Below are 22,508 nucleotides of genomic sequence, written 5' to 3'. Positions count from 1 at the left end.
GTACCGTAGCACCCTATACCAAGTTACCAGTCCTTATAAAAACTTTTGTGGACCAAGCAGGTTGTGTGTTAGTGTTTAGCAGACTGTGCGTCAGTCCCTATACCGCTGAAGGACTGCTGCAGTATAGGGCAGCGGTCAGCAGTAGTGCACGGCAACCCTATGTATTGTGGACCGATAGCGGTCCTTACAGAACAGCAGACTGTAACGCACTCAGGCCTATGTACCGTAGCACCCTATACCAAGTTACCAGTCCTTATAAGAACTTTTGTGGACCAAGCAGGTTGTGTGTTAGTGATTAGCAGACTGTACGTCAGTCCCTATACCAATGAAGGACTGCTGCAGTATAGGGCAGCGGTCAGCAGTAGTGCACGGCAACCCTATGTATTGTGGACCGATAGCGGTCCTTACAGAACAGCAGACTGTAACGCACTCAGGCCTATGTACCGTAGCACCCTATACCAAGTTACCAGTCCTTATAAGAACTTTTGTGGACCAAGCAGGTTGTGTGTTAGTGATTAGCAGACTGTACGTCAGTCCCTATACCAATGAAGGACTGCTGCAGTATAGGGCAGCGGTCAGCAGTAGTGCACGGCAACCCTATGTATTGTGGACCGATAGCGGTCCTTACAGAACAGCAGACTGTAACGCACTCAGGCCTATGTACCGTAGCACCCTATACCAAGTTACCAGTCCTTATAAGAACTTTTGTGGACCAAGCAGGTTGTGTGTTAGTGATTAGCAGACTGTACGTCAGTCCCTATACCAATGAAGGACTGCTGCAGTATAGGGCAGCGGTCAGCAGTAGTGCACGGCAACCCTATGTATTGTGGACCGATAGCGGTCCTTACAGAACAGCAGACTGTACTGCACTCAGGCCTATGTACCGTAGCACCCTATACCAAGTTACCAGTCCTTATAAAAACTTTTGTGGACCAAGCAGGTTGTGTGTTAGTGTTTAGCAGACTGTGCGTCAGTCCCTATACCGCTGAAGGACTGCTGCAGTATAGGGCAGCGGTCAGCAGTAGTGCACGGCAACCCTATGTATTGTGGACCGATAGCGGTCCTTACAGAACAGCAGACTGTAACGCACTCAGGCCTATGTACCGTAGCACCCTATACCAAGTTACCAGTCCTTATAAGAACTTTTGTGGACCAAGCAGGTTGTGTGTTAGTGATTAGCAGACTGTACGTCAGTCCCTATACCAATGAAGGACTGCTGCAGTATAGGGCAGCGGTCAGCAGTAGTGCACGGCAACCCTATGTATTGTGGACCGATAGCGGTCCTTACAGAACAGCAGACTGTACTGCACTCAGGCCTATGTACCGTAGCACCCTATACCAAGTTACCAGTCCTTATAAGAACTTTTGTGGACCAAGCAGGTTGTGTGTTAGTGATTAGCAGACTGTACGTCAGTCCCTATACCAATGAAGGACTGCTGCAGTATAGGGCAGCGGTCAGCAGTAGTGCACGGCAACCCTATGTATTGTGGACCGATAGCGGTCCTTACAGAACAGCAGACTGTAACGCACTCAGGCCTATGTACCGTAGCACCCTATACCAAGTTACCAGTCCTTATAAGAACTTTTGTGGACCAAGCAGGTTGTGTGTTAGTGATTAGCAGACTGTACGTCAGTCCCTATACCAATGAAGGACTGCTGCAGTATAGGGCAGCGGTCAGCAGTAGTGCACGGCAACCCTATGTATTGTGGACCGATAGCGGTCCTTACAGAACAGCAGACTGTAACGCACTCAGGCCTATGTACCGTAGCACCCTATACCAAGTTACCAGTCCTTATAAGAACTTTTGTGGACCAAGCAGGTTGTGTGTTAGTGTTTAGCAGACTGTGCGTCAGTCCCTATACCGCTGAAGGACTGCTGCAGTATAGGGCAGCGGTCAGCAGTAGTGCACGTCAACCCTATGTATTGTGGACCGATAGCGGTCCTTACAGAACAGCAGACTGTAACGCACTCAGGCCTATGTACCGTAGCACCCTATACCAAGTTACCAGTCCTTATAAGAACTTTTGTGGACCAAGCAGGTTGTGTATTAGTGTTTAGCAGACTGTGCGTCAGTCCCTATACCGCTGAAGGACTGCTGCAGTATAGGGCAGCGGTCAGCAGTAGTGCACGGCAACCCTATGTATTGTGGACCGATAGCGGTCCTTACAGAACAGCAGACTGTACCGCACCCAAGCCTATGTACCGTAGCACCCTAGACAGACCAAGTTACCAGTCCTGATAAAGAGCTTTGTGGAACAAGTGAGTTGTGAATGATTAGCAGACTGCAGCAGAAGGGCAGCAGTCAAGTATAATATTCTTTCTATATTTGGAAGAAAGAATATTATACGTGTACAAGCCTATTACCGTACCACTGATACCAGTCCTGAAAAGAACCTTTGTGGAACTAATAGTAACAGCAAGTCTTTAAAATTATCCTCACTGCCTGACACACTGCTTCCTGCCTGTCCCTATACAAATTGGCAAAAAAGAGTAGGCTGGAACGATTAGCTGGAACAGCTCTTTTGTGGACCTGATAGTAACAGCTAATGATGATGATGATGATGATGATGAAGAAAGACTAATCTGGCTGAGCTGTCCCTAAAATAGCAGCATACAGCGCTCTGTCCCTTTATCTAAACTGACAAAAGAAACTCAGGCTGCTGACCTAACACCTATACCAGTCCTGAAAAGAACTTTTGTGTACCAAATAGCTAGCGTTTTCTCTGTCCCTACTCCACACAGGATCCTTTCCCTACAGTGACAGAAGAAAGAATGTAAAATGGCCACCGGATCGGGTGTATTTATAGGTTAGGGGGAATGTCCAAGTGTCCATGAGCTGTCATGTCTCAATTGGTTGTCCTGTAACACATGATAAACGTGTCACGAAAGGTTAAAGTTCTTGTATACATTAAACACGTAAGTCCGCCGGGGCGAACGACGGAAAAAGGCGTTCGAACCCGCGGACGGCGAAAGTCGGAAATTCGCCGCGAAACGACCGCCGGGCGAACCGTTCGGCCATCACTACGATCAAAGCCAGAATCTTTTTTTTTATTTTTTATTTCAGGCTTCCCAGCCTAGAGGTGAGATGTGGGGTCATATTGACCCCCCAGATTTCACTGTAAAGAGGACCTGTCATCCCATATTCCTATTACAAGGGATGTTTACATTTCTTGTAATAGGAATAAAAGTGATCAAAAATATATTTTTGGGAAAAAAAATGTCAAACTAAAATAAAGTAAAATGAACAATAAAAAAATAAAATAAAAATTAAAGCGCCCATGTCCCCATGTGCTCGCATGTGCCACACATGTGAGGTATCGCCGAGAATGTTAGAGCGAGAGCAATAATTCTAGTCCTAGACCTCCTCTGCAACTCAAAACATGTAACCAGTAAAAAAATATTTAAAGCGTCGCCTATGGGGATTTTTTAAGTAGCGACGTTTGGCGCCATTCCACGGCATGTGCAATTTTGAAGAGTGACATGTTTGATATCTATTTACTCAGCATAACTTCATCTTTCACTTTATGCAAACATTGGGCTAACAAGTGGTTAATAATAGAGCTTGCAGTCAGTAGTGTTAGGAGATAGTGCGTGCTGTCTGCGTGCTCTGTACCCAGTACATACCGCTATAATATAGGGCAGGCCCCTACTTTCAAACATCCAACTTACAAACATCTCCTACTTGCAAACGCAAGGAGACAGCAGCAAGTGAGATGAAAAAAGATGGACGACAAAACAAAATTATACAGGGGTGATAACCCTTCCCTATGTTTTCCAAAAAGCTTAAAGATATTTTTTTTGACTGGAGCTACACTTTAAAAATGTACCGGTTGAAAATGACAAACAGATTCAACTTAACACAACAAACCTACACAGTCCCTGTCTTGTTTGCACCGCCTGTATACTGCTGTTCTGAGTATATAGGGCCTGGGGGCCACACGCATTTCCTTTTTTTAATATGGGTACGGGGTTCCCCTTAATATGTGTACAAGACCCAAATAGGCTGGTAATGGGCAGGGAGGGCTACCCATGCCATTTTTCTGAATGATTTTCAACCATATTGCAGGAACCAGATATAACATTAAAACCGCAAGCAGTTTTAAATGGTGTTATTTCCGTTTAATGTCATTTTGTGCAGGGACTGTTCTAAACACGGGAAACACGTGGCACTTCACAGGCATACTATAGACACCCCCCAGGCACCATATTTAAAGGAATATTTCACTTTTTTTTTTCACTTTAATCGTCATTAAAATCACTGCTCCCGCCAAAACGGTAGTTTTTAAAACTTTTTTTTGCAGTGACCCATGTCCCCTGAGGCAGGAGGCAGGTCGCCAAACCCTTTTTAGCACACTATCTTGCATATTAGTCGTTAAAATTAGCACTTTCCAATTCGAACGTTCGAGTCCCATAGACTTCAATGGGGTTCTAACGTTCGTACCGAACGCGGGGGTCGTTCGCAAGTTCTGGTGCGAACCGAACCGGCGGGTGTTCGGCTCATCCCTACTCTTTAATGTCCAACTTACTATTCTTTAGAGAGCAGCAATAAGAGGACTTTAGACAAATATGCATCCAACCACTGGGTGTGTCATATAGCTTTAATTGGTTAAGATCTGGATAGTATGCTGGGGTTAGGGGTGTTATTTCAGTGAGTCAATGGACTGGATTTATAGGATACTGCTGGCTTGTTTTGGATGATTCTGGCATCCTCTTGTCAAACTATACGTCCCATCGAAAATGTGAGCCCTTTAAAAACTTTAGTAAAACATTTAAATAGGCTTAATATGCTATAACATACTATATTCTGAGTCATATCTGTTTTTTGCTTCCTCCCCCCATCTTCTTCATCTTTGTGTTTTTTTTGTTTTTTTTTGATGGGGGGGGGGCACTTGGTTGTGACAGGTACCCACTTCCACTTCTGATCGGATCGTCTAGGAAGTTCACCGAACCCCCCTTCCTCCTGCTTGCAGCCTTTTAGGATATGTCACAGGTATTAGACATACAGCACAGCGCAGCTCATGTATGCACAGTGGGAACAGTTAGCATAGCGACTCAAAGACTGGTGAAGAACCAGCCCAGGTGAGGACAGTTATTCGTCCCACCCTGGAAATCATCTTTTTGAATTACTGCCATCTGGAAGGAGGTTTAGAAACAAAGGTGAGGACAGATGGATTCAGGGAAAGTTTCTTTCCAAGAGCTATTAAAGGAGCATTAAATAAAGTCAACTAGCCAAACTGAATTAGCTCTATTGCAGCAGCAGTTTTTCAACTTTTTTTTTATTATTTATAGGAGGGGAGTATGCTCATACGTGCGTGTGATGTTGTTGTTTTTATGTTTATATATGTGAGGAGTTTATCTATATAATTCCATTGTAATTTGTGTTGCAGTGACAATATGTTATCTATCTACTGTATCTATCTATCTATCTATCTATCTATCTATCTATCTATCTATCTATCTATCTATCTATCAGAATTTGTAGCAACTGACTATTAAGCCCCATACACACTACCCTGTTTCCCCGAAAGAAGACCTAGCATGATTGTCGGTGAAAGCTGCAATATAAGCCCTACCCCCAAATAAGCCTTACCCTGGTTCCCTGAAAATAAGCCCTACCCTAAAAATAAGACCTAAAAGGACTTTAACTAAGGCTTATTTGGGGGGTAGGGCTTATATTGCGCTCATCACCGACAATCACGCTAGGTCTTATTTTTGGGGAAACAGGGTATCAGATTTTCTGCTGATTTTTCCCTTCAGATGTACCAAAACCATATAATATGAGGTCAAACCTTAGGAGTTTCAATATGTAAGCAATCAGGCAGGCCCTTGCACCACATGGTTTTGGTAAATCTGAAGAAAAAAAATCAGCAGAAAATCTGATAGTGTGTATGGGGATTTAATCTTTTTTTGGACGCATGAAGGATATACAGGTGCTGTGCTTCAGCTCCATAGGCCTTTTTACAAAATGTTTCCTAGAGCTTGCAGAATTGGAGTTTGTGAGTCTTGGGGAAGAACTTGCTTAGGTAGCAAAAGCCCTGAAAATACCATTATAACGTATAGAATCTCCAGATCTCAATGTTGTAGAATATTTACTGCCTTTCAGTTGGAAGGAGAAATACTACCATTTCTATCATGACAATAAGACGTATCTGCCCTATTTATTTTAATAGGGGAAAGGCTATTATTGCCAAGGTCTAGTTGTAAGTATTTTTTGTCTACTACATGATATATTGAATTAATGTTGGCACAATGTTATATATTTTTTTACTTTGAACAGGAGTACTGGAAATAATGTTGACCGTATGTTCCACACTAAGTGTGTCAGTAGAATTATTATTGTATGATGACAAGCAGAGTACGAAGATTACCTTCTAATGCATACTTCATATCCTGAGCAAACAGGTTCCACATCACATCTGCACTGAGCTTGCCCATGTTCAGTTCCTGAGGGAACCTGCAAGAGACAGATTCTCATTAGTCTTTTCAGACAGGGATTAGATACAAACAATGGATAAGCATGAAGATTATTTATTAACAACTAGCACGCAACAGTTCTATCTATCTGTCTATTATTTGGCTGATGGACACTTGTGAATTTGAGTCAAAACATGATAAAGCTTTTGGATCTTTTAGACAATGCAAGCACAGGGTGCAGCTGATATGACATCAGTATAGGGGCAGTCAGTACAGCATGCATCAAGACTCTTAAGACAACCTTGAGTTCCGGTTTGAAGGTAGTAAACATAGATTATTAAAAAATGTCATTATGTAAGGGTGGGGTGAACGTGGAATACAAATACTTCTACAGAGGCACCATCCTGGGAAGATATGCAACTATGTTTCAAAACATATATGGAACTGGATGGGACTATAATTGTGCCTCTGAGAAGTGTAAACATGAAATGAAATAGAATAACAAGCTAATGAAAAAAATAGATAATATTATTTACTATAAAAACTGTTGAAAAAAGTACATTACAGTTTGTACGATTAGGTTTGAATTCAGGGTGTTCAGATCCCTAACAATTAATAGAAATATGGCCTACGTGTTTCGCGGACAGTGCCGCTTCGTCAGTGCCTTAAAGATAGCACAGTGTGACATCATGTGAATTCTACAGATGAAACATCAATTAGTACTGTATAGATTATATAATTACATAGATAAGAATTGAATACACACTGTATACATATGTTAATGCATGAATCCTTACATAGGTATATATTAATAGCATGCCATCATAAATATTAATCAATAAAATCAAAATATTTGTAAAGCATTGAACAAACAAATACAGTTACATTTTCAACTCATTGGGGGTGTATAGCGGTGCTTTTCACAAAGGGAACTAGAACAAAGGGAATCAATTGTGTGTTGTTATTTATCCAGATATGTGACGCTAAACTATGGAATTATGTAAAAAATATATATATTTTTTACATAAGAGAGACCATAGTGTTTCACGAAGGCATAACTCTCACTCACCCAGAAACTGTAATCAGAAGACACTGGCTCAGCAGGACAATGTGAGGCCTGGGAGTCCATGGGAAACCTCTACCCCACCTTAACCGGGAAAAATGGGTGGGACCCTATGCATGCAGATGAAAACGTATGATAAGCCAAATGGTCAAATGAGAGCCTTAAAAATAAATAAATAAAAATAGCTAAAATGACTAAGACATTCTATATGCTTGTATATATATTTGTTTACATAATTCCATAATTTAACGTCACATATCTGGATAATTACCAACACGCTATTGACTCCCTTTGTTCTAGCTACCTGTATGAAAAGCATCGCTATATACCCCCAATGAGTTGAAAATGTAACTGTACTTGTTTGTTCAATACTTTATAAATATTTTCATCTTATTGATGAATATTTATGATAACATGCTATTAATATATACCTAGGTAAGGGTTCATGCATTAACGTCTGTATACAGTGTGTATTCAATTCTTATCTATGTAATTATATAATCTATACAGTACTAACTGATGTTTCATCTGTAGAATTCACACAACATCACACTGTGCTATCTTCAAGGTACTGTTTGTAGAGAATACCGATCGAACAAAGTGCAACGCATGCTCGGATCAAATTACGAGACCAAAGCTATTGGCTACTAGCCTCAACGTAGTCCCGTCGTAACGAACGAACATCACCTTGTTCCGAACGATCGGATTTTCCGCCAACTTTGTCCGACCGTGTGTATGCAACACCAGTTTAGGACAAAATCTGTGGGAAAAAATCAGACAGATTTTGTGGTCGGAATGTCCGACCTTGTGTACAAGGCATTAGACAGGAAGTGTGTTACTGGCTTGATCACCAGGTAAAGAAAGAAAAAAGAAAGAAAAATGTAAAAAAATGCTTATGTTGGGTGGACTGTTGCTATAATGTTCAAGTATGGCAAAGGTAGAAATAGACATGTGCATGATAAAAAAAAAAAATTTCATTTTGTTTAGATTCGTTAATCTAGTTATTTGAAATTATGTTAAATTTGGCCGATAAATTCAAGTCGTATTTAGGATTTGTATTCGGAATTTGCTTTAAGTCTTTTTAGAAATTTCTTTGAATTTACAAAGATTTTCGCATCTATACATTTTCAATCGGCTGAAGCAAATTAATTTTTTTCGATTTGAATGTGGCAAAGTGAACAAAAAAAGAAAAAAAAAACTTCATCAAATTATTACAATGACTCTTTAAATGACCTTTGGCTCAACTAAAACAACATTATCTCTAAATGGTACTCTAATAACACAAATAGTTTTTGATTTCAGAAACATGTTTACAGTTGGAATTCGATGTAAAATTTTATTCAAATTTCAATTCGAGTTTTGTAAATTCAGATGAATTTTGTTTTGTTATTCGGAGCATTCTGTAAACTTTGTTTATACTGTAACTTGGGTATTTGGACTTATCCAAATCTCAGAATAATGAAAAATGTGTCCAAATATTTATTGGAAATGAAACAAACCACACATGTCAAGGTAGAAACACTGGCATAAATCTGTCTTATTGACATGGAATCTTTATACACCTCTGGAAACATTTTATCTGTGTGCCTCTAATTTTAGTTAGGGTTGAATGCCCCTGACTTAGGCTGGATTCACACCTATGCATTTTTTGTGCTTTTTGCATTTTGCAGATTTGCACTACAGATTGTGTTCCATAGAAAACAATGTTAAATGGACTCTAGTGCCAATCTGAAAAATGCAAAAAAGCACTAAAACTGCATAAGTGTGAATCCAGCCTTACCGAAATAACACAAATGTCAGAAATCACTTAATTTCCAAATCTTAACTTGCATTTTTTTCTAACTTGCATATCCAGTACCCCTTTATGATCGACACATGGAAAATAATAACATGACAAACACCAAAATAAAACATGGAATATTTTTCCATCTACACTATACTGTAATTGTAACTGCTTTTTTCAAGTGTGTTAAATATATACAATTGGTTACACTTATGAGAATTCACTATCATTTTTATAAATGTTGTTTTATAGCCATGGATGACACAGACAGCTAATATTTAGGACCTTCATATGTGAGTGTGCAGAGTGCGGAGTTACTATTATTATACATTAATCACTTGTGGCATAGTGATATATGTCTTGTGGGCAAAAGAATTTGACATACAGATACAATTGCAATAGCATATTGCCTAGAAATATAAGAATTTTATAACTGCAGCATCTAAAAACACATAATTTTTCATAGCATTCTTAGACATACAGTATCTCACAAATGTACACAGAGTACACCCCTCACATTTTTGTAAATATTTTATTATATGTTTTCATAAGACAACACTGAAGAAATTACACTTTGCTACAATGTAGTGAGTTCACAACTTGTATAACAGTGTAAATTTGCAGTCCCCTCAAAATAACTCAACACACAGCCATTAATGTCTAAACCGCTGGCAAAAAAGTGAGTACACCCATAAGTGAAAATGTCCAAATTGGGCCCAATTTGTCATTTTCCCTCCCCGGTGTCATGTAACTCATTAGTATTACAAGGTCTCAGGTGTGAATGGGGAGCAGGTGTGTTAAATTTCGTGTTATCACTCTCAATCCCTCATACTGGTCACTGGAAGCTCAACATAGCACCTCATGGCACCTCATGGCAAAGAACTCTCAGAGGTTCTGAAAAAAAATTTTTTTGCTCTATATAAAGATGGCCTAGGCTACAAAAAGATTGCCAAGACCCTGAAACTGAGCTGAAGCATGGTGGCCAAGGCCATACAGTGGTTTAACCACTTTCAGACCGGACCATTTTGCTGGCTTAAGACCAGACCACTTTTTACGATTCTGCACTGCACCGATTTAACTGACAATTGCGCGGTCATGCGATGTGGCTCCCAAAACAAAATTGACCTCCTTTTTTTCCCCACAAATAGAGCTTCCTTTTGGTGGTATTTGATTACCTCTGCGGTTTTTATTTTTTGCGCTATAAACAAAAATAGAGCGACAATTTTAAAAAAACGCATAATTTTTTACTTTCTGTTATAATAAATATGCCACAAAAATATATATAAAAAAAACATTTTTTTCCCTTAGTTTAGGCTGACAGGTATTCTACTACATATTTTTGGTAAAATAAGCGATTATTGATTGGTTTGCGCAAAAGTTACAGCGTTTACAAAATAGGGGATGGTTTTATGGCATTTTTATTAATTTTTTTTCTTTTTACTAGTAATGGCGGCGATCAGCGATTTTTATTGTGACTGCGACATTATGGCAGACACATTGGACATTTTTTACACATTTTTGGGACCATTGTCATTTATACAGCAATCAATGCTATACAAATGCATTGATTCCTGTGTAAATGACACTGGCAGGGAAGGGATTAACCAGGGGGTGGCAGTGTAGGGGTTAAGTGTTCCTAGGGGTGTGTTACTAACTGTGGGGGGCTGGGCTTTGTGTTAGTGAACACTGATCTCTGCTCCAATCACATGGAGCAGAGATCAGCGTTACTTGTTGCTAGGCAGAATGGGGAGATGCTGTTTACAACGGCATCTCTTCGTTCAGCCACCCCGTGAAACGATCGTGGGTATCCCCGCGGTGATCGAGTCCGCGGGACCCGCGACCGGACTCACAGGTGATCCCGACCGGCACGCAAAGTGCGCTGCCAGCATCGCGCATGCGATGGCAGGGCGACATATTAAAATGGACGTTCCTGTATGCCAATATGCCTGCCCGTGCCATTCTGCCAACGTACATCGGTCGGGAAGTGATTAACAGGACAAGTTCCACTCGCCATGGCCAACCAAAGAAGTTGAGTGCACGTGCTCAGCATCATATTCAGAGGTTGTCTTTGGGAAATAGATATATGAGTGCTGCCAGCATTGCTACAGAGGTTGAAGGGGTCAGGGTAAGCCTGTCAATGCTCAGACCATACACCGCACACTGCATCAAATTGGTCTGCATGGCTGTCTTCCCAGAAGAAAGCCTTTTCTAAAGATGATGCACAAGAAAGCCCACAGTTTGCTGAAGACCAGCAGTTTGCTGAAGACAAGCAGACTAAGGACATGGATTACTGGAACCATGTCCTGTGGTCTGATGAGACCAAGATAAACTTATTTGGTTCAGATGGCGTCAAGCGTGTGTGGTGGCAACCAGGTGAGGAATACAAAGACAAATGTGTCTTGCCTACAGTCAAGCATGGTGGTGGGAGTTTCATGTCCTGGGGTTGCATGAGTGCTGTTGGCACTGGGTAGCTCCAGTTCATTGAGGGGACCATGAATGCCAACATGTACTGTGACACACTGAAGCAAAGCATGATCCCCTCCCTACAGAGACTGGGCCACAGGTCAGTATTCCAACATGATAACGACCCCAAACACACCTCCAAGGCGACCACTGCCTTGCTAAGAATCTGAGAGTAAAGGTAATAGACTGGCCAAGCATGTCTCCAGACCTAAACCCTATTGAGCATCCTCAAATGAAAGGTGGAGGAGCGCAAGGTCTCTAACATCCACCAGCTCCGTGATGTCATCATGGAGGAGTGGAAGAGGACTCCAGTGGTAATCTGTGAAGCTCTAGTGAACTCCATGCCCAAAAGGTTTATGGCAGTGCTTTAAAATAATGGTGAGGGGACAACAAATTTACACTGTTATACAAGCTTTACACTCACTACCTTACATTGTAGCAAAGTTTCATTTCTTCAGTGTTGTCACATGAAAAGATATAATAAGATATTTTCAAAAATGTAAGGGGTGTACTCACCTTTGTGAGATACTGTATATTTAGATAATATCTTTGTTTGACTTTGCATTAGCTTCTTATAGATCCCTGGACAGTAGAGTGCAGACTGGGAGAAGAAGCTAAAACACTACAAAAGATGCTGGGTAACAGGAGAGGAAAGCAAAGAGCTGACCTCATAATGTTTCTGCCTCTCCTTCACTATCCCATCACAGACTAAGTGGTCCATGAATGAGCTGTCTTGCTTAGCCCACCTATCAGTATTCCCGAGTGTGGCTCTGGGTTAAATTTCAGTACCATTAGCGGTAACCCCGAGCTACACTCAGTATTGCATTGCAGAATCCTGGTGCAGTATTTATCTTGTCACATGGATCCTGTGATGTCTTCTCGCTGGGTCCTCCGCCAGATCATCTGCCCGATGCCCTGTGTTTCGGGGCTCCATTTCCTGCAAGCATTGCAACGCAGAGGGTGGAGCATGGCGGCAAATTCAAAAAGTACACAAAACATAAAGCATGTACATTGTAATCTTACAGATTACATTACTGTATGAAATCATTTCACCTCCCTTTTATCCCTAATGCTTTGTCCAGTGCCCTGCATGCACTTATATATACTGTTCTTTCTGCCTGGAAACATGAGATTGTCCATGACAACCAAAAAGTGTCCCTTTATGTCCAAAGTGGTTTTAGACTAGCTAGAAAATAGCGTTAGTAAATTAGAACACTTGCAGAATTGAGTGATAGTGAATTGTGGAAATTATTTTTTATTATTATTTTATTAGTATTTTTTTTACAATTATTTATATTATAATTTATGATTTTGTGTTTCAAACATTATCATACCAGGGATGTCTACTAGACTCTTGTTTAGACAGATTTAAGTGTTATTACTAAGAATTACAGGCCTACAATATAAACGCCAAATTTCTATGCAAAACAATGTACCACTTTGAGATTCAAAAATCTGACATAATCATACCACCAGGGAGGTTAAACTGCAGCAGAGAAAAAGGAGGTCAGATCCTGGCAGTGCTATCTGAAAGGGATAGACAGTAGAAAACACTAGCTGAATTAAATGACCAGCTTGTAAGACAGATCAGATTTTATACTTGAACTATACTGTGAATTCGGGAATTTGCCTTTGCCTTCACTTCCACTTAAAGTAATTCTGAATACAAGTGTTCTTTAAATTTATCCATCCATAAAGGGTATCAGATAGAAGACTCTAGTGGGTAATCACCTAGCACCACATCCCCAACTTACAAATTTGAAAACATAGGTACAAACAAGTAAGTCTTTTAGGCCAATTTTGCTCTGTTGTGGTCTGGCTGCAGCATCGGTGTATCCGCGTTTTTCATGCACTTTAGCCTCATGCCATAGCTGACTGTTTGTGGCCAGGACCCAGATTTTTGGTGTTAAGCTGATCAGTGCTCCTCCTTACTCTGCTTCTATTGTACCTGTCATCAAGCACAGTGGCGACTGGTGGTATATTTTTAGCGGGCAAACAATACACCCGCACCACTCCCCCGACGGGTCGGTTGATTGGGTCACCTGTACCCCCAGGTCGGTTGGTTACTAGCCCCGCACTTACCCAATCTATAGCATTGCATCTCCTCCCTCCTATTCCTAGACCAATAGGATCGCTTCTTGCTTTGGCCAATCAGGAAACCCACTTCCTGTTCATCCGGAAGAAGAATCATTGTGACAATAGCGAATATTCATTTGCTATTATCACACAATTGGGTGGGCATGGGGTGCGGTGCCCTGCGCCCCGTGCCCACCGTTTTTTGAAGCCTTTTAAAGTCTCTGCCTCTAATAACATCCTTTAAAAAAAAAACATTGGAATCCATGCATCCCGCGTGTAGATTAGAGGGTCAGACGCATGGATAGGGGGGCGTCACCCCTGCTCCCTGCATTGTGGGCCGGCATTGCTTGCATTACTTTAACAACATTGAAGCAACATAGCTACAACTCAGAAGCAGCCGCCATTATAGAGTGAGTGTCTTGTTTTATTGTTACAAATGTTATTTCTCTTATCTTATCTTCTGATTTTCTTATAAGGCTTTCTGCAAAATTTTGGAGCAAAAACAGGTCAGGCACTGATGTTGGAAGAGAAGACTTGCCTCACAATGAGCATTCCAACTCATCCTAAAAGTGTTCAGTAGCCTTGAGGTCAAGGCTTTCTGCAGCCAACTCCAGTTCCTCCATAACAAAGTCATTAACCTCCCTGGCGGTACGATTATTTCGGATTTTAGGTGCTAAAAGCGGTACCATTATTTTGCATGAAAATTTGGCGTTTTATATTGTAGTCCTGCAATTCTTAGGAATAACTCTCTTAAATCTGTCCAAACCAGAGTCTAGCAGACATCCCGGGTATAATAAAGTTTGAAAAATGAAATCATAAATTATAATATAATAAATAATTATAAATAATTGTACCAAATAATAATATAACAATAATAAAAATTATTCAATAATGTAATCAAATCAAAAACACTGAAATTTGCTCAGTTGCAGAATTGTCACTATCATTACTTTTCAGTATTTGATGACGGATCTCCCCACAAATCACTATCGCTCAATTCTGCGAGTGATTCCAATTTATTATCGCTGTTTTCTAGCTGGTCTAAAACCATTTTTGATGTAAAGGGACAGTTTTGATTGCTATGGACAATCTCCAGTTTCCAGGCATAAAGAACAGTTTTTATTACATAAAACTGCATGCAGGACACTGGGCAGAGCACTAGGGACAACGGGGATGTGAAATATTTACATACAGCAATGTAATCTGTAAGATTACAGTATACTGTATGTTTACTGTTTGTTTCACTTTTTGAATTTGGCGCCGATCTCCGTCCCCGTGCGTCGCAACACTCGCAGGGCACAGAGATCGGCGATGTGATGCATCGAGCGAGACACGGCTCGCTCGTACAGCGGGGAGACAACGCTGGATCCGAGGGAGAAGGTGAGTAAACCTCCTCCTGGATCCAGCGATGCGGTCCCGAGTCTGGCTTGGGGATACCGCTTTTGGTATGAAAATTCCACCCCGAGCCTGACTTGGGAATACCGTCAGGGGGGTTAAACCGTATTTTTGGACCTAGCTTTGTGAACAGACACAATCATGCTGGAACACAAAACGGTCTTTCTTAGGCTATTTCCACAAGGCTAGAAGCTCACATTTGTGCAAAATATCCCTGTATGCTGTAACATTATTCTTTACTATATACACCTGAACTCAATCATTTGGAGTGGTGTGTCCATGTACTTTGGCCATGTAGTCTACATATGCTATAAGGAAAAAAGTGTCTTCCTGGGTCTATTGGAAATAACATTTACAGATAAGGTTTGATGATTTTGGTATCTAGTTACCTAGTAAACAACTGAGTCACAGCAATGTTTTTCAGTTAACATCATACATCTTATATTAAAGAGTAACTCCACTTTTATTGAGAAAAGAAAATCCCATCTGGGTGATCAATGTATATTGCAAAGATTTTATCAAATTTTGTTGCAGATTCCGCTCTGCCCTGCCTGTTTCTGCTCTGAAGAGAAATCTGTCTGTTTTATTATGTCAATGAGCAGAGTGAATCTGAATAAGAGTGATTTTTTCATTACCAATCAGCTGATGCACTTGCAGTGTTCTAATAAGAATGTTGCAAGGCCTTATTAGTACAGTGACAGCGCATATTTTTAGCACTGATCACTGTATTAGTGTCACTGGTCCCAAAAAAGTGTTAAAATAAAAAAAATTATAAAAATATCCCATAGTTTGTAGACATTATACATGGCCTAAATTGATGAAGAATTTCGATTTTTTTTTATTCAATTAGATGTGTTTTATAGCAGAAAGTTAAAAAAATGTTGTTTTTTTTCAAACTAATTTTTTTTTGTTTATAGCGCAAAAAATAAAAACCTCCGAGGCGATCAAATACCACCAAAAGAAGACTATTTGTGGGAAATAAAGGACATAAATTGTATTTGGGTACAGTGCCTCATGACCGCGCAATTTTCAGTTAAAATAACGCAGTGCCGTATCACAAAAAATGCCCTGGTCATAAGGAGGGGTAAATCGTACGGATGTCAAGTGGTTAATAACTAATAACATCCAATTACAATATGTCTTGTGTAGTACTTGTATGTGTATTTTTTATTTTATTTGATATTTTTTCCCACGAAAGTGGAGTTACCCTTTAATCAACATCTATACGTTGAGGGGGATAAGGAGATAATGAAGTCGATTAAATGGAAATGGAACAACATAAATCAAACATAATAAATAAATGCGGGGAAGCAGTGCAGTGTATAGCTAGTTAATTAATGTAGTGAGAGCCTGCAGGCTTAGCAGAAGACTTGCTCACAGCTGGAAATGTTTGCTGTCAATACAAAATTCTTTTCTCAGCATGGACAAACTAACGTTCAAGAATAAAACTTCTGAAACCATAATAAAGACATCCTCAAACTTTCATAATATTGCTAGATAGTTTAAAAGATAACTGCCAGTCTGGCATTTTGGGTCAATAACCACTCTCCGATAAAAGTAACAAGTTCATTTCAATATCTGTTTATTAGGCAGATTGCTGAAACTGCAGAATATTGAAGAGCTATTAAAAATAACATCTTAATTCCTACTGCAACGTGATGTGAAAGAAATGTGTTTTACTTGTCAAGTCGGTGGTAAAACAGGAGATCAAGTAAACTCTCTTTGTTAAAAAAAATAGTACCATTAGAATAATTACTGGGACAGGGGAGAATGAGAAAAGCTTGCTCTTGCTTGCAGTAGGCTTATGATTTCATTCCCCCAGCCTACACCTCTTAAGTGCAAAAGATACTGTTGACCCCAAAGCACCCTCCCCATGTTGAGGGCATGTGGCCTGGTACGGTTCAGGAGGAGGGGGCATTCTCTCGCCCCCCCCCCCTCCTTTCCTGTGGCCTGCCAGGTTGTGTTCTTGGATAAGGGTCTGGTATGGATTTTGGGGGGCCCCTACGCCATTTTTTTTATTTTGTTGCAGGATTCCCCTTAAAATCCATACCAGACCTGAAGGGTCTGGTATGGATTTTGGGGGGGAACCCCAGGCCATTTATTTTAAAATTTGGTGCAGGGTTCCCCTTAATTTCCATATCAGACCTGAAGGGCCTGGTATGGATTTTATACATTTTTTACAAAGGGTCTGGTAATGGACTGGGGGGGGGAATCACGTTTTTTATTTTTCAATGAGTTTTATCTATATTGCCGCGACCTGAAAATTCATTACAGCCACGATCAGTTTTAAATGCCAATTTTTCCTTTAGAAATGTAATTTTGCTGTGGTATTGTTCTAAACACGGGAAAAATGTGCCACTTTGCAGTCATACTATAGACACCCCCAGGAGGCATGATATTTAAAGGAATATTTTTTATTTTTATTGTTTCACTTTAACCACTTCAGCCCCTGAGGATTTGGCTGGCCAAAGACCAGAGCACTTTTTGTGATTCGGCACTGCGTCGCTTTAACTGACAATTGCGCGGTCGTGCAACGTGGCTCCCAAACAAAATTGACACCCTTTTTTCCCCACAAATAGAGCTTTCTTTTTGGTGGTATTTGATCACCTCTTAAAAAAAATAATTAGTGATACATGTCCCCTGGGGCATATAAGCCTTTAAAATTAGCACTTTTGATTATTCATTTTCGTGTCCCATAGACTTTAACAACGTTCGTGTGCTCTGCTGAATTTTTTGCCTGTTCGCATGTTCTGCTGCGAACCAAACCAGAGGCTAATCCCTAGTGGCCAACAAAGAAGCCATGAATGTTGCAAAGTAGAATAAATGCTTCATGAAGAACTGTGTATTAGAATAGTACATTGCAACAGTAGACACAAAATGCCATAGAGCCAAATGAGTATGGACAAGAATTGTGGATGATATCTTTCTCTATATTGGCAATGCGGTCACCATGTGTGGCAGTTGTGTTTCAATATGCTAGGAAAGCTGAAACGGTAACAGCTGGGCAGTTGGTTTCCATAAACTTGAATAAAACAACCAAACATGGAAACCATACCAACATCATTGTCCTGCACCATTTAATCTACATTGACACATCCCTTGTGCTGTCAAGTTTCCTTTCCTCTTCTTCATATAAGTATACATACTACATCTACAAAAGTACAGTATACCATCCGTTCATGTGTTTGCATTTTTAGATCCTCTAATTTATATACATTTATATTATCTAATATCTCAGCTCTGAGAAATAAGATAATACATAATCAAAATTGCTAAAATACTGAATTTCTTATCTTGTTTAACACTTTGTTCAGACCATAATGCCGCATACACAAGATCAAACTATCCGGCGGACAACCCTTGGGACTTTGCAGCGGAGATCCGCTGGACTTTCCGAATGAGCAACCTGCCCACACACGCCCACACACGACCGGACTTTTCCGGCAGGTTAGGTATGGCCGGACTTTTGAAAGGAACAGACTTGCCCACACACAGAGTAAAGTCCATTCATTTTGAACATGGCTCCAGGTAGATGGAACTAGTGAAGGAAGTCAATGTCGCCGCCTCCATCGGCCACATTGACACCTCGCTAGCCTCATCACCTGGTATGGATTTAAAGGGGAATCCCTACGCTGAAAAAATGGCATGGGGGTCCCCCCAAAGTCCATAGCAGACCCTTATCTGAGCACGCAGCCCGGCTGGTCAGGAAAGGGGGTGGGGACGAGCAAGCGCCCCCCCCCCCTCCTGAGCCGTACCAGGCTGCGTGCCCTCAACATGGGGGGGTGCTTTGGGGAAGGGGGTGCCCTGCACTACACAACACAGGTTTTTAAAATACTTTATTAGACAGCTCTGGGGATCTTCTTCCGTATTTGGGGGTCTTCTCGCCTGAGTCCTCTGCTATCTTCTGCTCTTTTGCTAGCTCTTTTACTAGTGGAGGAGCCTACATCGTACCCCATACTCATTCACATAGGGTGAGGGCCGGAATCTGGGGGTCCCCTTATTAAAGGGGGCTCCCGGATTCTGATAAGCTCCCCGTCCGCAGACCCCAACAACCAATGGCCAGGGTTGTTGAGAAGAGGCCCTTGTCCTCATCAACATGGAAACAAGGTGCTTTGGGATGCGGGGGCCGCAGGGCCCCCCTTCCCCAAAGCACCCCCCATGTTGAGGGCACACGGCCTGGTATGGCTCAGGAGGTGAGGCGCTAGCTCGTCCCTACCCCCTTTCCTGACTGGCCGGGCTGCGTGCTCAGATAAGGGTCTGCTATTGGCTTTGGGGGGAACCCCACACCGTTTTTTCAGCGTAGGGGTTCCCCTTTAAGTCCATACCAGGTGACGGGGCTAGCGAGGTGTCAATTTCGCCAATGGAGGTGGCGACATTGACTTCCTTCACTAGTTCCATCTACCTGGAGCCACGTTCAAAATGAACAGACTTTACTGTGTGTGTGGGCAAGTCCATTAATTTCAAAAGTCAGGCGGACTAGCACACAGACGGGCGGAGTGTCCGCCGGACTGCCGAGCCCGGCGGACAATTTTGAGTTAAGACTTCTTTCTAAGTCCACCAGACTTTTGGGATGAAAAAGTCAGACAGAGGCCACACACGGGCAGATTGTCCGTCAAAGTCCACCAAGTGCGCCAGATAATCAGATTGTGTGTACGTGGCATTAGAGATACCCTGTTTAAACTGGAGGTTAAACATGGTTTTCCCTTTTGAATGTGGTGCTTTTAAAAAAAAAAATTTAAATAAAGTAGGTGAGCACATGCTATGAGGTCCTTCATCAGCTAAATGTGGTGGTCTGCAAAGAAGACATTTGGCTAGAGTGGGTAATAGAAACATACAATACTTCATGTTTCTGTTGGCATAAGTTACTGGAATTTAGATCTGCTTGCCAATATTTACAATAATATCAGTAAGGCAGCAGTTTCTTAGGAATACTGTAAGTGAATAGTTTCTTTCTCTTAATCATATTCCATACTGTGGACTACCTTAAAGGACTACCTTGTTGCCACTGCAATATGTAGAAAAGGGTTTTATAACTCATAATTTAGATTTACTAACATACAGTATGTTAAAGTAAATTCATTTTATGGGCGGTGTGGCTACACAAGTAAAGCAATATCAAAATAAAACCAATGACAACATCTGTTTATGGTTACTTGTGTCAAAGGCTACTTTCCAGTTTAAACTGATGGTGTCATTTAGTTGGTGCCTCCTCCGACACGGGGACCTATATCATTAGTGGTCATATAACCAAAAAGACTGATAGCTTACTTGTTGCATGTATTATGACTTATAGTTAGTATGTGATTCTCATGTGCTATGTTTTGTTATTGCTACTGTATGTATATCACTGAACAAAAATAGTTTTTTTTTTTTTTTTTTTTTACCTTTTCTTGTGGTTCTGTTTCCTGGTGTGATTACAGTTATGGTTATACCATGCTCATACAACAGTTCTTCTTATAATCTTGTGACAGGCAGTATTTAATGTATTTATAAGAAAGACTAAAAATATACAAACAGATAAATAAATATATAGTATCTCACAAAAGTGAGTACACCACTCACATTTTTGTAAATACTTTATTATATCTTTTCTTGTGACAAAACTGAAGAAATGACACTTTGCTACAATGTACAGTAGTGAGTGTACAGCTTGTCAATTTGCTGTCCCCTCAACATAACTCAAGACACATTAATATCTAAACCGCTGGCAACAAACGTGAGTACACCCCTAAGTGAAAATGTCCAAATTGGGCCCAAAGTGTCAATATTTTATTTAGCCACCATTATTTTCCATCACTGCCTTAACCTTCTTGGGCATGAAGTTCACCAGAGCTTCACAGTTTGCCACTGGAGTCGTCTTCCACTGCCCCATGATGCCATCACAGAGCTGGTGGATGTTAGAGACCTTGCGCTCCTCCACCTTCCGTTCGAGGATACCCCACAGATGCTCAATAGGGTAGCTTCCCAGTGCCAGCAGAATTTATGCAGCCCCAGACCTTGGCACGCCCATCACCATGCTTAACTGTAGGCAAGACACATTTGTCCTTGTACTCCTCACCTGATTGGCGCCACACATGCTTGACACTATCTGAACCAAAAAAGTTTAACTTGGTCTCATCAGACCACATGACATGGTTCCAGTAATCCATTTCCTTAGTCTGCTTATCTTCAGCAAACTGTTTGCTTTCTTGTGCATCATCTTTAGAAGAGGCTTCCATCTGGGATGACAGTCATGCAGACTAATGTGATGCAGCGTATGGCATATGGTCTGAGCACTGACAGGCTGACCCCCCACCTCTTCAACCTCTGCAGAAATTCCGGCAGCATTTAGATGTATATTTCCCAAAGACAACCTCTGGATATTATGCTGAGCATGTGCTCTCAACTTCAGGCCTCAACCATGGTGAGGCCTCCTTTGAGTGGAACCTGTCCTGTTAAAAAGCTGTATGGTCTTGGCCACCCTGCAGCTCAGTTTCAGGATCTTGGCAATCTTCTTATAGCCTAGGCCATCTTCATGTAAAGCAACAATTTTTTTTCAGATCCTCAGAGAGTTCTTTGCCATGAGGTGTTAAACTTCCAGTGACCAGTATAAGAGAGTGAGAGCGATACCACCAAATTTAATACACCTCCTCCCCATTCACACCTGAGACCTTGTAAAACAAATGAGTCACATGACACCAGGGAGGGAAAACTGCTATTTAGGCCCAATTTGGACATTTTCCCTTAGGGGTATACTCACTTTTGTTGCCAGTGGTTTAGACATTAACTACTTCAGCCCCAGAAGATTGTACCCCCTTCCTGACCAGAATTCTTTTTACAATTATGGCACTGTGTTGTTTTATATTTGATCACCTCTGTGTTTTTTTTTTTTGTGCTATAAACAAAGTGATCTGCGATTTTTAGAGGTATTGCAACATTGCGAAGGACAGATCGGACACTTTTGACACATTTTTGGGATCAATGACAATTATAAAGTGCTATAAAAATGCACTAATTACTGTGTAAATGTCACTAGCAGGGAAGGGGTTAACACTAGGGGGCGATAAAGGGGTTGAATGTGTGTTCTAACTGTATGGGAATAGGACTAGGATTGAGTAAGAGAGGAGACCTATCGCTGTTCCTACTTATTAGAAACAAACAACATGTCTCCTCTCTGACAGCACAGGGATTTATGTGTTTAACCACACAAATCCCTGTCCTGGCGCTCATGCACACGATCGCACATGGCCGGTGAAATTCGTGACTATGGGCCATGAGCATCGGGTCCCCCACAGTGAAGTGGGAGCGCCCTCTATTGTCCAAAAATGGGAAGG

General features: G+C 41.2%; 1 protein-coding gene across 1 annotated transcript in view; it reads right to left on the bottom strand.

Annotated features, from left to right (window-relative positions):
• Positions 1–22,508, bottom strand: part of UNC13C (unc-13 homolog C) — an 857,791-nt gene that overhangs the window by 269,590 nt on the left and 565,693 nt on the right. Inside the window, exon 20 of the mRNA XM_077472480.1 lies at positions 6,370–6,455. Within this exon, the coding sequence (XP_077328606.1) occupies positions 6,370–6,455 (86 nt within the window). The remainder of the gene's footprint in view (positions 1–6,369; positions 6,456–22,508) is intronic.

The sequence above is a fragment of the Lithobates pipiens genome, unplaced genomic scaffold (assembly GCF_037356315.1).
Source record: "Lithobates pipiens isolate NorthernLeopardFrog02 unplaced genomic scaffold, aLitPip1_a1.2 Scaffold_8, whole genome shotgun sequence".
NCBI classification, from domain to species: Eukaryota; Metazoa; Chordata; class Amphibia; order Anura; family Ranidae; genus Lithobates; species Lithobates pipiens.
This window is presented reverse-complemented; position numbering and strand designations above follow the sequence as displayed.